Consider the following 16,330-nt stretch of genomic DNA (forward strand, 5'->3'; position numbering starts at 1 on the left):
AGAAAGGTAGAGGAAAAATTATTTTTCCTTGCCCGTAAGCCTTATAAAATAGGAGAAATAAAATGGTAAAACTTTGATATAAATTGATGTATTTGAATACAAGAAAAAATAGAAATAACTTCTTCACCATCCCAGTCAAAAATTTAGAGCATCCCAAAAGAAAATCACACCATCAGACTCTTCATTGTGTGACTTCTAAGGAAAAAGACAACTATTTTCTCAAACCTATCATAGCTACATTTAGTCCTTGAACTTTTGTCCTTGGAGACATGCCAAGCAATCTTCCTTAGAAATTGGTCCACAGGGATGACCAAATGTTGCATTATCTTCAGTCCCCAGTACATGAGGTGTCCTGGAATTATCAGGATGACAGGTAAAACATATTCTGCTCTGCTTATGTTCAGAATAGATTCCTGATATTCTTTTTAGAAATAATTTTCCTGTTTGACCGGGACCTGAACAAAATTTCCAGGTTGATTATTTTTTATTTCAGAATAAAATAAAATGAATGCACTAAAATTTAAAGAGAACTTAAAGAAAACAAATATTATATTACAGAAATTTTCAGCTCAAATGTTTTTCATATTTGATTTGTGAGCAGAACTTGAGGTTGACAAACTTCTAGGCAGATCGTGTTGGAAGAAAGGTTTTTTTCCCCTCCAACTTTGGTTCACAGTAAGTATTATTCTCTCAAAATTAGAGGTCTTAATTTAGTTGGGATCAAATATAATGGGGACATTATCAGAACAGTATGCATACACATGTCATTTAGACTTTCCCCAAATAATGTCAGGATTTGTGGAATCAGAAATATAGAGTTAGTGGAATCAGGGTCTATGAGTAATGAATATATTTTCAAAATTTTATTTTAAATGTTCAGATTAGGAAAACACACCTTTTGGAAATTAAAACCAATATGGGGTCTACAATTTTAATACACTTAACTAAAGTCCTCTAAGTTTGAAATTTGCCATTTGTATTAAACAATATTGAAAAAAAAGGACACTGAATGATGCTTTAAAATTGCTTTTATATCATCATTTATGATTTATCTAACTTTTTTTCAGGTTTGCTGAAATTAATTATAAACAAGAATATAGCATGCTCTCTGGAGTCAATCTAACTTGTAGAATCACAGAGCAGGATTTAATAGCTCTGACTCTGAATAAGTTTCTTGAACTTTTTCTCATATAAAAAATGTGGCTAAGAGTAGTCGCACCTGGGGTACAATATGTCACATGGACTAAATACATTAAGAAGCATTTAGAACAGACTGGGCTCGTTTTAATTATTCAACATGTTAGCTTTCATTATCTTGTATTCAAAGGTGAATTTATTTCCATTTTTATATTTGGCAATCAAATTAAGATTTTTTTCAGTCATATTTTATAAATCACTCATTACCATCAATTTCTAGAAACACCCCACTAATGTAAATACGCCATGTCATTCACATAAACACGCTTTTTGAAGTCATTCCTGTTAAGGGTCAACTTTGATTTTTTTCACAGTTCAAAGCAGTTGAAAGCTATGGGTAGAAAGAATAACACACATGTGCCTGATTTCATCCTTATGGGGCTGACAGATTCTGAAGAGATCCAGCTGGTCCTTTTCATGCTGTTTCTCCTGATATACCTGGTTACTCTGCTGGGAAATGCGGGGATGATATTGATCACCCACCTGGATCTCCAGCTTCACACCCCCATGTATTTTTTCCTCCGTCACCTGTCATTTCTTGACCTCAGTTACTCAACTGTCATCACACCTAAAACCTTACAGAACTTACTGACTTCCACCAAGTATATTTCATACATGAGCTGCTTCACCCAGATGTCCTTTTTTGTCTTCTTGGGCGCCACTGAATGTTTCCTTCTCTCCTCAATGGCCTATGATCGCTATGTTGCTATCTGCAATCCTCTGCACTACCCAGTGGTTATGTCTGCAAGGTTCTGCTCTCACCTCATCTTTGGGTCCTATATGATTGGCTTTGTGGACTCCTTTGTCAATGGGCTTTGCATGAGCAGGTTGCATTTCTGCGACTCCAATGTAATCCATCACTTTTTCTGTGACACAACCCCAGTTTTAGCCTTGTCTTGCACTGACACACATGACATTGAAATCATGATATTTATTGTCGCTGGCTCCACTCTAATGGTGTCTCTTATCACAATATCTGTGTCCTATGTGTCCATTCTGTCTACTATCTTGAAAATTACTTCCACTTCAGGAAAGAAAAAAGCCTTCTCTACTTGTGCCTCTCATCTCCTGGGAGTCGCCATCTTTTATGGCACTATGATTTTTACTTATTTAAAGCCAAGTAAGTCTTATTCCTTGGGAAAGGATCAAGTGGCTTCTGTTTTTTATACTATTGTGATCCCCATGCTGAATCCACTCATTTATAGTCTCAGGAACAAAGAAGTGAAAAATGCTCTCCTTAGAGTCATGCGGAAGGGCGAGGGCTCTGGGCAGTTGAAATAGGTGATGCTCAACTTTTCAGTTCATTGCTCTTCTTCTTCCATATAGTGTATTTCTTTTGTCTCTCTCCAAAAACTCCTTTAATTTGTTTGTATTTCCATTGAACCATTCTTTACTTGACCAAATATGATCTCGGACATTTCCAGGAAGATGTCTTTAGAAATTCCATGTTGTAATTGAAAACCATGAAATATGTTTTAAATTTATGGTCTAACTGCATGTTTTTTTTTTCAGTGTTGAATGTTTTTATTTATTTTTATTTATTGTCAGTTAACAAACATACAGTGTAGTCTTGGCTTCAGGAGTAGATTCCCAGGATTCATCACTTATATACAACACCTAGTGCTTATCAGAACAAGTGCCCTTCTCAATGCCCATCATCCATTTTTCCCACCCCCCACTGCCATCAATACTCAGTTTATTCTCTGTATTTAAAAGTCTCTTAAGGTTTGTCTCTCTCTCTCTGTTTGTATCTTATTTTTCCTTCCCTTTCCCTGTGGTCTTCTGTTAAGTTTCTCAAGTTCCACATATGAATCATATCTTATGATATCTGTCTTTCTCTGATTGACTTATTTCACTTGGCATAATAACTTCCAGTTCCATCCACGTTGTTGCAAATGGCAAGATTTTATTCTTTTTCATCACCAAGTAGCATTCCATTGTGTATATATACCACATCTTCTTTATCCATTCATCAGTTGATGGATATGTGGACTTTTTCCATAATTTGGCTATTGTTGATAGTACTTCTATAAACATTACGGTAAATGCATGTGTTTTAAGGGCAACTGATGTGCAAAATGAGACAATATAGTTGTCATCTTTTAAACTCTATCAAACAAATTCCCATGAATAGAGTTCTTCAGAGATCTTTATTATGGAAAAGAACTCCATTTTTGGCACAATACCAGTTTCAGAAATCATTTTGTTTATTATATAGAGAAAAAATTAGCAGAGTGATTATGAGAACTTGCTGTGAAACCAAACATTCAAGTATTTGGATTCTACGCTACCCTTTTAGCTGTATAACCCTCAATGGATCACTGAAAATCTAAGCCTCAGTTTTCTCAACTGTACAAGATAAATAATAATTCCAGGGCTATCTAGTTAATTGTAAAGATTAGATCAGATAATAGATGTGAAGCATTCAAGGCAGTCCTAATAAATGTGGGCCATTATCATTAGAAGCCTTACATTCCTGCAATATTTTCAAAGCACAATGGCTTTTTCTTAAAGAATTTTCACTCGTGTTTTATAAATTACTTTTTGCCAACTTAACTGACAAACAACTAAGGAAAAGCTCAGCATTTCACAGTTTTGGATTTAAAATGGTTTATGTTAACATTGGAGAATGCTTGGAAACCACGGAAAAGAGGAAGGAAATAGAAATGCCTTAACAGTCTTTAACAGTTTTGTGTGTGTTCTTCTGGATCTATAGTTATGTATGCATGTGCATATATTACATACATAAGCAAAATTTCTGTCATTTTCCATGTGTTTTTCTACACTTTCTGTATACACTTGAAAGTTTAACTTTTGATAATTCCTTTGTCATTGAAATCTGAGAGGAACGTGATCTGAATATTTGGGAAAAAATTAAGAGTCTCATGTTGCAGTGCTTTGGATCGGAAATGTAAATGTATCAACTTAAAAATCTGTATGCAGTGACATCTCTTTGGTGGCTACCTGCTAAACATTTAAAAACCTTACCTTTCTGTGACATTTAATAAGCTTCAGTAGACAGCTGCTTTGTTGAAGCTTTGTGTGTTTTCTCAAAACTCATTGCTTTTCTCCTAAATTTATAGATTTGCTATGGTCACTAAAAATAAATGTTGAATTAAGTGTTTGACTCATTTGTTTTAATTTTTTAACAGATACAAGCTGTAAAGCCAAGAAATGACAATGAATTCAGAATTTGTGGCAGCCCGTAAACTGTAGTCATACTGCTGAAATTTCCTTTATTTTTACATTTTCTCTCTCCATAATCTGAATTACAATTTTAGTTTTCTCTGCTATGTAAATGTTAAGAATGTATTTTTCCACTTTCCAAGTATCTGTTTCTTTTGTTTAAACTTTTGTAACTAGATAGTTTTCATTCAAGCAATAATTTTATAACATTTTCACTTTTTGAAATGTATCACATTTTTTGTATAACTATAGTTCATTATTTTTCCTACATGCTTTTTTAAGTGTTCAAAATAAAGTGCAAAAGTGTAAACTTTCATTTATTTATTTATTTTTTTTTTTTTTCAACGTTTTTTATTTATTTTTGGGACAGAGAGAGACAGAGCATGAACGGGGGAGGGGCCGAGAGAGAGAGAGAGACACAGAATCGGAAACAGGCTCCAGGCTTTGAGCCATCAGCCCAGAGCCCGACGCAGGGCTCGAACCCACGGACCACGGACCGCGAGATCGTGACCTGGCTGAAGTCCGACGCTTAACCGACTGCGCCACCCAGGCGCCCCGAAAAAAAATTAAAAAAAAAAAAGTTGATTTGTTACGATTCTTATGACCTATGCTTACTATTTTTGGCCGGAGGCTGCAGAGAAAACTACAGTGAAGCCAAAACTTCTCTTTCTAGGCTCCTCTGCTTTTCCCAATCGCCCAAACCTGGCTTTCATGTACACATATACATACATGTATTTAAAAAAATAACGTTTTTATTTATTTTTGAGAGACAGAGAACGAGTGGGGGAGGAACAGAGAGAGAGGGAGACACAGAATCTGAAGCCGGCTCCAGACTCTGAGCTGTCAGCACAGAGCCCGACACGGGGCTCGGACTCACACACCGTGAGATCATGACCTGAGCCAAAGTCAGACGCTTAACTGACTGAGCCACCTAGGCCTCCTAGGCCCACCTAGGCCTGGCGATTATATCTTTCTCCCACCTTTTACAAAGGTGAAACAGTTCATGTGTCTCATCCCCTGGAGGAACTTGTCTCCCCTTTCGATTCAGATTACTTGGATGTTTGCAAATTCTGCTTTCTGATAGACTCATGAAAAGTTATGATTGTGTAGATTGGCTGGATTTTTAAAAACATTATTTGCAGCTTTCTAAACCCAAGTGGAAGTGGAAATTTATTTTATTTATTTATTTATTTATTTATTTAAAATTTTAATTCCAGTGTAGTTACAATACAGTGTTATGTTAGTTTCAGGTATAGGGTATAGCAATTCCATTTAGTACTCAGCGTTCATCAAGATAAGTGTTCTCTTAATCCCCTTCACCTATTTATATACCCTTTTAAGTCCCATCCAATGGGGTAATTTCAAATATCTCCTTTCTAGATAATGCCACATGTATAGTGCAATATTTACCTGGCATTCCAGTTCTGCACCTTGAATATATAATGAAATTTCAGAATCAGCATAGATATAACTGACAACACTGATCTCCTTTCTTCCTTTCCTCCTCCCTCTCTCCCCTCTCTTTTTCTTGACTTTTTATTCTGTCTTCATCTTATTAATCATCCACGCTCAAAAGCTGAACATTCTACATGTTTCAATAAATGGAATAAATTTTGAAATCTAGTGGAAACCATTTTAAATGTATTCCTTTTTATTTCTGCCAATGACTTAAAGAAGATTTTTACTACTTCTGAAATTACAGGCTGGAAGCCAGATAATGCAGTTGGCAAAGTGAAAAACTTAGTGTATTCGTCCATTCCATGTCACAATGTGCTTAAAAGCAGGGACAGACATCCAACATACTTTTCAGTTTTGCTTAATGGAAAAAGTGTCCTTGGGGCACCTGGGTGACTCAGTCAGTTAAGAGACTTCAGCTTAGGTCATGATCTCACAGTTCCTGGGTTTGAGCCCCACGTCGGGCTCTGTGCTGACAGCTCAGAGCCTGGAGCCTGCTTCGGATTCTGTGTCTCCCTCTCTCTCTCTCTGCCCCGCCTCAGCTCAAGCTCTGTCTCTCTCAAAAAAAAAAAAAAAAAAAAAAAAAAAAAAAAAAAAAAAAAAAAGATAATAAACAAATAAACATTAAAAATGGTAAAAATATCCTTTTTTATGAACTAATTTCTTTTGAAATTGCTTTTCATTGCCTCTTTTAATGTTTGATCCTGGAACTGTAAGGTGATAGGTACAGGAAGCAAATTGTAGGGGGGGGGGTCACTAAGGATAGTAGTGAGTGGTACCACTCCCATTTCAACCTTTGGATTCCTGGACCTGTGAATCCTGGCTCTGGGAGACCTGGTACCATATACGAGATGATAAATGAGAGCATATATAGCCTTTATTTATGATCTTTATTGAAAATTTCCAAGAAGAGAAAGACACTAAAAACAAACAAAATATTTTTTATTGTTAACTTCTTCAACTGGAGACAATATACGTCATTCTTAATTTTTTAAATTTAATGTGAAATTTAATGTAAATTTAATATGAACAATACAATTAATTGATAAACCAATTTTTTTGAAACACTCTTTTCATTGCCTCTTTTACATCTTTGTTCCTTAAACTATAGATGATGGGATTCAGCATGGGAATCACAATGCTGTAAAACATTGACACTATCATGTCATGGTCCAGAGCATAGCTGGAACTTGGTCTCACGTACATGAAGAGGATGGTTCCATGATATATTGACACTCCAGTTAGGTGAGAGCCACATGTAGAAAAGACTTTCCGCCTCCCTGCAGCAGAATGAATCTTCAGAATGGCCAACAAAATGAAACCATAGGAGATCAGAACTGTCAGGATAGTGACGAGCTCAATGGAGCCCACAAGGTAGGAGAGCAGGAGCTGGTTTGTGTGAGTGTCAGAACAAGAAATGGCGAGGAGAGGAGGGATGTCACAAAAGACATGTCTAATTTCATTGGATGCGCAGAAGGACAGGCTGAATGTGGCCACTGTGTGTACGGAAGCATGCAAAATGCCACCCACGTAGGAAGCAACGATGAGTGGCACATAGACTCTGGGTGACATGCTCACTGAGTACAGGAGAGGGTTGTAGATGGCGACATAGCGGTCATATGCCATTGCAGCCAAGAGAAAGCATTCTGTGGTCCCAAAGGTAACAGCCAGAAACATCTGTGTTGCACATCCAAGGAATGAAATAATTTTATTCTCTGACATGAAATCTACTAACATATTTGGAGTAATAACTGAGGAAAAACAAGCATCCACAGATGATAACACACTTAGAAAATAGTACATGGGATTGTGGAGCCGGGAATCCCCAATGACCAATGAAACTAAAACCAAATTCCCCATCATAGTAAAGAGGTAGATTGCTAGAAACAGGAAGAATAAGATTGTCTGCAGCTCAAGCTTATCTGTGAAGCCCTTCAGTACAAATATGGTGACTTCCGTGTGATTCTTCATGTCGATACCTCATGGAACAAACTTGAAGATATTAATACAATTGTAATTCATATTAATATGATAAAAGTGGCCATTCGTGTGACTCATGGAAAGTTAACTCTGTCCTCGTATTTATTTCTTGGCAGTGAATAATATCCCATTAGTTGATGAGGAGACAGTGACACGATGGTGGATCAAAGGTTGAATGCACTCACTGTAGAATTAAATGGAAGATTGGAGATTTTACTCACTGGCTCAACTTAGGTCATTTCTAAAACTGAGGCCAAATGGGTGATTAACAACTGATTTCTATTAGCTGTTTTCCTATTAAATCACAGTGCACTGCTATGTATGTTTTTCTTACAACATAAAAACAGAAGATAGTATATCAATGAACACAACATTGGAATTCACATCAGAATTCTAAACGTTTCAGCAAGTGTGTAAAATTATTTGCTATAATCTACTCACCTATAGCATTATGACATTAATATTTATCTCAAAACATTGGAACAAATTTTGAAGAAAATGTGTTAATGAAATTAAATATTCAAATTAATTTAAAATAGAGAATATACTAAATTAGGTTAGTTTGACAGATTAACAGCCAATTGGATAGTAATATTTTAGAGGTTTAAATCTAAAAGCTTTCTAACTCCATTAAGTTATTTTGAACAGAACAAACCAAGACTGTTTTCAAGAATATGGACCATGATTAGATATAAAATTCTATGACAACATATGTTTCATTCAATGTGTTTTTGAAATACATATTATTCTTTGGAAGATAAATATTTGGTCATTTGTATGGGTTTTGGAGATCTACATTATTGATAATGTATGTTTTTCTATTCTTTCAGAATTCTATGTTGAAAATGAAAGAATTATAATAAAAAATAGGAAATCTGTTTTTTTTTCTTTCAGTATATTACACTTGATTATATAATGTTGATTTGGGATTCAGTGAATGAATAACTAGGTAATTATTATATAAAAGTAACAAATTCAGAAAATCAGTAATTAAAAATGTAACAAAAAATCTTCGCACCTAGACATTACACTTTATATTTAAAAGAAGAAATAGTAGCAAGAAATGAAAGCTAGAAGATGTTGAAAAAAACTTTTCAGGCATAGTGTCATGGTTAATCAAACTAGGAGTCAAAGTATTAGCTGAACCTGAATTCAAAGTTCCATTATTTGCCCATAATATAACAATAGTTGGAGAATAGGTTTTATTCAAATTATTACACTTAAATTTTTTTTAGATATTCACCCATTGGACATGTGAATAAGTACTGAGGGCACATAATCTGCAGCAGATAATATTTGGTTAATTATTTAAATTCATAATGCAAATCGAGCCTTAGTTTCAATACATTGACATGGGTACCATCAGTAAGAGAGAGAGCCATTTGACAACGAATCGTGATAGAAAAAGAGGAAAGTGAATCCCAGCAACCTTCTAGGAACGGTAAAGTCAGTATCACTTAGAATTGTCAATATCGGCAGAAAATATTTTCATAGATTATTGGAAAGATTAAATGAAGAGAAAACCAGAAAAACACGTCTGAGACATCAAAAAAAAAAAGAAAAAAGCAAATTTGGGGCGCCTGGGTGGCGCAGTCGGTTGAGCGTCCGACTTCAGCCAGGTCACGATCTCGCTGTCCGTGAGTTCGAGCCCCGCGTCAGGCTCTGGGCTGATGGCTCAGAGCCTGGAGCCTGCTTCCGAATCTGTGTCTCCCTCTCTCTCTGCCCCTCCCCCGTTCATGCTCTGTCTCAATCTGTTCCAAAAATAAATAAATGTTGAAAAAAAAAATTAAAAAAAAAAGCAAATTTAAGGTGAATCCTATGTATTGGAAATAAAAGTTACAACAAAACAAATTAAGACGCTCAAACAAACCACTTATCCTAATTAACTGAATATTTTTGAGCTTCTTTAACATAATGAAATGCTTTTAAATATATCATTTCATTAAAAAAACAAAAAACAAAACAAAACAAAACAAAACAAAACAACCTTGGGGCACTAGGGTGGCTCAGTCGGTTAAGCGTCTAACTTTGGCTTAGGTTATGATCTTACAGTTCATGGGTTCCAGCCCCGTGTCAGGCTCTGTGCTGACAGCTTGGAGACTAGAACCTGCTTTGGATTCTGTGTCTCCCTCTCTCTCTCTGCCCCTCCCCTGCTGGCATTCTCTCTCTCTCAAATATAAATGAACATTTAAAAAAGAAGTAGGAGGATGGCTCCCCTCCCCGCAAAAAACAAAAACAAAAAAACCAAAAAACACCTTAATGAATTGACTGTGAAAACCTGAATACGTTTTTTTCTTATGTTAGAAAAAAGGAAGAGTGCCTGGGTGGCTCAGCCCATTGAGCATCCAACTTTGGCTCAAATCATGATATGATTCCTAAGTTCGAACCCCTCATCAGGCTCTCTGCTGTCATTGCAGAGCCTGCATCAGATCCTCTGTCCTCCTCTCTCTGCCCCTCCGTGCTCACGCTGTCTCCCTCTCTCTCAAAAACAAATAAACATTTAAAAAAAATTATAAAGGAAAAAAAACGCCATGGGGAAAATATCATGAATATTTACCAAAAGAAGGTTCAGATAAGAGTTTATGTAGATGAGGTAAAAACAGAAAAGAAAAAAAGAAAAACAGACTTTCATAAATATGATGAAACCAATCTATGTTTTAATGCAGCAAAGAGTCACATGAAAAAGCTCAACCCCAATACAACTAGCGGCATCAGGTCAGGGTACAGGGTACAGGTATACTGGGTACAGGGACAATTACATAGATTTGGAATTTGGAAGTATGTTTTCTTCATTCAGCTCCATTAGTAAAAGTCATGTGTGATACCAGACTTTCTCTCCAAAGCAACCCTTCTTCTTTTTTTTTTTTCTTTAAGTTATTTTATTTCATTTTCAGTATAGTTATATTGTGTTATGTTAGTTTCAGGTGTAGGATACAGTGATTCAACTCCTCTTTCAAACAGCAGTAAATCTAAGTGACAAAGTGGATACAATAATGTACAACCAGGCAGACTAAGCATGTAAAACAATAAATATTTCAAGCCATTTTCTTTAAATACGCCCATTTTTAATAATTTTAACATTCATGTAATTAAATTTGCCATCAATATATTATTTTTTTTAAATAGTAAATATATGAGCACACCACCAATGTTACAGCTACATCATTGAAAACCAACGGACCAGAGCCTTGAACTAGATATTTCATTCTTTAGCTACATGTAACACATTTTTTCTGATTGCTAATATGTACTTAAACATTTTTCCAGTAGATTAAATCCAGTGATTTATATTATGATTCTGTTTTTCCCTCTGCACACAATTTATGTCTAGATTAGAGACTAGTTTTGTGAATTGCATGATCCATTAATAATAACAAGACAAAAAATAAAAATGCACACACAGATCCCCATAATCCTATGTGTCACATTAGAGTGGGCTTAATTTTCTTTTTTTTTTGGGGGGGGGTAAATAAGATAATAAAAAATTACAATATTTAACTCTTCATTTAAATATTATATGAAACTATCTTTCTGTTAGGTGAGTATAACTAAATCAATATTAGTACATATATCAGACCCAGACTTACGAAGAGAGACTGTATTCTTAAAGAATTTAATAATGTATGATCAACATTTATAATTAATTTAAAGCCACTTCCAAAAATATAACTTTCATAGAAGGCAGAATACTCCAAATATTTTGGGCTCACTACTGAAGCTCTAAATTCACAAAGGAGTAGAGAACAAAGAACTAACATTTATTGAGCTGTAGGAATGGACTTTTGCATACATTACTTTATTTCCCTTTTGTAATAACTCTCACAGATAACAAGTGCCACAGCCAAGATTCAGTCTCAAGTGTCCTTCAGAGAGCACCCACTTTTCACCTTTTTTCATTGCTTCTTATTATGCCATAGCTTCATTCTGCAATTGACTTCCCTCCCCAGGACCTCCATTGGAATAAAACAAAATGTGTTTTTTTAAATGTATTTAAATATTTTAAGTCATCAAGGCAAGAGAAACACTATGAAATAAGTCGTCATCTGAAGTGGCCAGCAAAATAAAATGAAAGGAATTATTATTTGCCTTATTATATTAAAATATAATATAAAATATAATATAAAATATTATTTGCCTTATTATATTAAAATATAAGTGCCCAGAGAGTTGAATGAGTTAAATGTTTCCTTGCCCTCGATTGAAACATTTTATCTTGTTTCACTTTGAACTGGTCTGCCTTCTGACATCAAGAAAATGAAAATATAGATGTATTTGGAGACTTCTAATTGCTTTCACAAATTCAAATTCATTATTTTCCATTTCTTTTGTTTTATTCCAGGAAGTGTTGTTATCCAATTTTTAGACAGATCTGCATAAGTCCAGTTTGTGAAGAATGTATTCTATTCACCTGTACAATAGGCAACAAGTAAAAGCTTTAATATTAGGGATTTCATCACATATTTGACCTTGATGTTTTAGGTTTCATTTCCTAAATATTCTGCAAATTATCTGAAAACTTCTCTTACCTACAGAACAGCAAAGGCAGGTTTAGGTACCTTATGAATGTAGTTCATTTAGATTGCTTATATCCACTTACTCAGCTGTTGATAAAACTCAGAGGAGATGCCCTAATGGGAATATGGTCCAATTATCTTCTGGTTCAAAATAGCAATTCAAGGATTTACTCAATAATAAAGAAGTAAGTAGTCTGGAATAATGTACTGTATGTTAATATTATAGAAAATAAATAGTTGTTTGATCCCTGGTTTAAAATAATGCCCTAAAGATATATACAGACACTAGATAAAAAGTCTTTAGAACTGAGACATGCTCTTAATATAATAGCTCTGACACTGGGTTAGAACTAACTTCTCTGAGAATCAATTCCCTCATCTGGGCAAAAGAAGCCATTTTTTTTTAATTGTGACAGGTCAGTAAACATGGTAAACTAAAATGATGTAAAACTATAATATATCTCCTGCAAAATCTAGCAGATGGATTTATAGTCAATGAAAGGTATTACACGTTTACTCTGTACAAATCATAGAGTACATGGGTTTGATGAATACATTTAGAAGTGTGCCGTCTAAGCTTGCTGGAAGATTGATCATTATTCAAGGTAATAAGAAAAATCCAAAAACTCCCATAGAAATGTGGAGGAGACATTAAAAGTTTAAAGCTCTGTAGGACTTGATAAATCATGTAATTTTGTGACTACTAAATGTTAATGTAGTGTTTATTCAAATTAAATAAAAATATCTATTGATTGGTTGACAAACAGATGTTTATCACGTATACACGTGCAGTTCACTCATACACACACATACCCCTGGGACCAAAATAGAGACATTTAACATTTTTATTTTTTTTTATTTTTCTTTATTTTTTTTAGGTATCCCCCACTCTTACACAGGCTTAATCATGTTACAAAGGGTCCATAAAAAACCGGAATAGATCTCAGAAGTATGCCGTACATACTTGCTTTGGAAAAGACAGGGCTTCACTTAGAAGAAAAGCTGAGAATCAATTGAGTAAGGCAAATACACTAGGAAAGTAAGTTTCAACAAGGGAGGGGTCTTCTGGAAAATGCAAGACTTATAAAGGATTGCTAGAGCAATACACAAGTCTAAAGTGTAGAGTAATCCTTTACAAGGCAACATCTGCTGTGGCACTTAAAGTAGCTGTACAATAATATTTTAAGGCCTTCATAAAAACATGAGTCATCTTTGAACACAAAGCTGGAAAAGCTACTTGATATATCTCCAACTTCACACGCGCCTCCTGATAGTCAAAATGCCCATCCTATTGACACATTGAATGAATCAAAGGATTATTATTGAACTCTTTATAATTACATTTAAATTGCAAAAGGGTAAAAATAACCAAATAATGTTCAAAAGTTACCAAAATCAGAACATCAACCCAGGCCATAAGGAATCAAATGAACCACATCAAATACATCTTAATATAAAACAAACAAAAAAAAATTAAATGACTGATGACTCAAAAATATCAAAGGTATCAGAAATGAGAATACAAGATATCAGAAGGATGAGGACATATGCTACAAAGAACTCAGAATAATAAACCAGAAAATTGAAATAAGGCAAAAATTCAGTAATCAAGAGTAATTTAATACATAGAAATTTAATACAAGAGTGGGTGGTCACTACTGAAAGCATAATTAAGGAAAGAGAAGAGAAAGAGAGATGAAGAAAAATCAGTTTCAAGTAAATAATTAAGAGAATTAAGAATTTGATAGAAAATGACAGATCTAACAGTACTAAGATATAATTTAAAAAACAATAGAAATGTGACTCATACAAATATAAAATTGACATACAAAAATTTATAACTATCTCAATGAGTATATCAATAAAATGAGAGATATAGAATTTTTAAGAAATAAGGGTTTATGACATTTATTTGGAAAAGTTACAATAAAATATTTAGTTTCCTTTTTAATTTTATTGAAAAAATGTACACATAGAAAAGTACATACATCTCAAGTGTATAGCTTGATGAATTTTTAAATTGAACGTACCCTTATAAACAAGCCCAAGAAAAAGAACATTTCCAGAACCCAGGGAACCTCCTGTATTCTTCCAGTCACTCTCTCCCATGTAAAGATAACCATAGTATGAAACAGAGACTAATTTATGTAATAGCTAGTTTTTTTTCAAGGACAGAGTTATTGCATTTTAATAAAATACAGAAAATCTACCATTTATATGTGCCAGTTACATGAATTTGAATAGACACACACAACTGTGTAACAATAACCACATTATGGGCAATAGAAATATTCTATATTGTAGAATTGTGGAATTCCTTTGTAAATTTCTACAAAAATGCTTTTCTTAGTTTTAACTCGGGTTGCATTGAATATATAGATAATTTGCAATTACATTTAATTAATAGATCAGTATCTTCTTTATCCCTTTCTTTCTTTAATTCTTTTGTTCTTAAATTCAAATTCCATGACCAACATTCCCTATCTATTAATTTAGTCTCCCCAGGTGTTGAGCTCAGGCACCTATGTATTTTAAACACATTTTTGAATAATTTATTTAAGTACATAGCCATGAACTAGTTTATAGATGAGTATACAAGATTTCCAAGACAAGACCCTGACCGACACAAAAAGTTTGACCTTTATCTCTGCCAGATCTCTCATATTTTGTTTATTACATAGAATATTAAATTTATCTATATAGTGTCCCATCTCTGTTTTTAATACTTCCTGTTTATGTATTCATATATTTTCTCCCTATTAAACTCTCAGTGAGCTTCATGTATTTTTCATGCCACTTTAAAAGTTAAATAAATATGGTAATCTTTATTAAATGATTATGAAGTTTGTCATACCTTATTTTGAGACAAGTAAACAGGTTATGTTCTCAGGAAGAAAGAACTGGGTTTTAGAGAATTTAAGTCATAAACCCAATGGCGTATATTTATTTAGTATCTGAGCCAGGATTGTGTCCTGTAGCATTAGATTGTTTTCCAGCCCTATGTATTGCTGTGCCCTGAGGGCTATTTTATACCAGAGGCCAAAGTGTATTCATGTGATCATTTTTATCATGTAGCTCATGGTTCCAGAGCCACTCATTTACTATGAAAGAAACACATGAAATTATCTGACTTTTCCGTCCCAGAAGATAATTACCCTATTTTCTCCTTGGAGCATCCCTGTGGACATCAAGAAGAGCTTGAAAGTCTGCTATAAAACTCCAAATGATCAGTGAGCATAGGGTATGTTAACTGAATGAGCAGTTCATTTCCACAGGTAAGAGGAAAGTGTTTCTTATTACTTACAGAATTCTTCAGAAGTCATAACCTTGAATCTCAAACTAGATTCCGCATTATAATATTTAAATCTGAGATGGAAATTTCTAGTTAACTGAGAATTAAATTAAAATTGAACAAGGAAATTCCAGGGAACATTACAAGGATAATAGGAAAGACTCCTTGCATGTTTAGGTCAACAGATTTGGAAATTAGACATTTTATTTCACTTTCTTGATGGAATGTAACAGCTGGAATAAAGGTAGTTGAAATAAAGGGATGGGGGCGCCTGGGTGGCACAGTCGGTTAAGCGTCCGACTTCAGCCAGGTCAGGATCTCGCGGTCCGTGAGTTCGAGCCCCGCGTCAGGCTCTGGGCTGATGGCTCAGAGCCTGGAGCCTGGTTCCGATTCTGTGTCTCCCTCTCTCTCTGCCCCTCCCCCGTTCATGCTCTGTCTCTCTCTGTCCCAAAAATAAATAAACGTTGAAATAAAGGGATGTATTACAAATTTAGGAAAATTATTAAATAGAGAGCAAATTAACTATCAACCAATCATCAGATACATGCCAGTTGAGGATCATAATTTGTTTTTCTAATGCAAACACATAAATGAATTTTAAATTTGTTTTACTGGTTAGCTGCTTGCTGAAGAAGCCACTTCAGTTTTATTTTCTTTTTTTTAAGTCATGATTTGCTTAAACTTGATGGCTTTATAAAAGAATTCA

At 34.4% G+C, this 16,330-nt stretch overlaps 2 protein-coding genes across 2 annotated transcripts; one reads left to right on the forward strand and one right to left on the reverse strand.

Moving 5' to 3' along the window:
• Window positions 1–1,530: 1,530 nt before the first annotated feature.
• On the forward strand, window positions 1,531–2,478 carry LOC125146559 (olfactory receptor 8H1-like). The gene has a single exon (XM_047823267.1). The coding sequence runs from the start codon at window positions 1,531–1,533 to the stop codon at window positions 2,476–2,478; it is 948 nt and encodes a 315-aa protein (XP_047679223.1).
• Window positions 2,479–6,876: 4,398 nt separating this feature from the next.
• LOC125146639 (olfactory receptor 5T2-like) lies at window positions 6,877–7,857 on the reverse strand. Its single transcript, XM_047823337.1, has one exon. The coding sequence runs from the start codon at window positions 7,807–7,809 to the stop codon at window positions 6,877–6,879; it is 933 nt and encodes a 310-aa protein (XP_047679293.1). The 5' UTR covers window positions 7,810–7,857.
• Window positions 7,858–16,330: the final 8,473 nt, after the last annotated feature.

The sequence above is a fragment of the Prionailurus viverrinus genome, chromosome D1 (genome assembly GCF_022837055.1).
Source record: "Prionailurus viverrinus isolate Anna chromosome D1, UM_Priviv_1.0, whole genome shotgun sequence".
NCBI lineage: Eukaryota > Metazoa > Chordata > Mammalia > Carnivora > Felidae > Prionailurus > Prionailurus viverrinus.

Coding starts and splice junctions, on each gene's coding strand:
- LOC125146639 (XM_047823337.1), bottom strand. CDS start 7,809: ATGAAGAATCACACGGAAGTCACCATATTTGTACTGAAGGGCTTCACA.
- LOC125146559 (XM_047823267.1), top strand. CDS start 1,531: ATGGGTAGAAAGAATAACACACATGTGCCTGATTTCATCCTTATGGGG.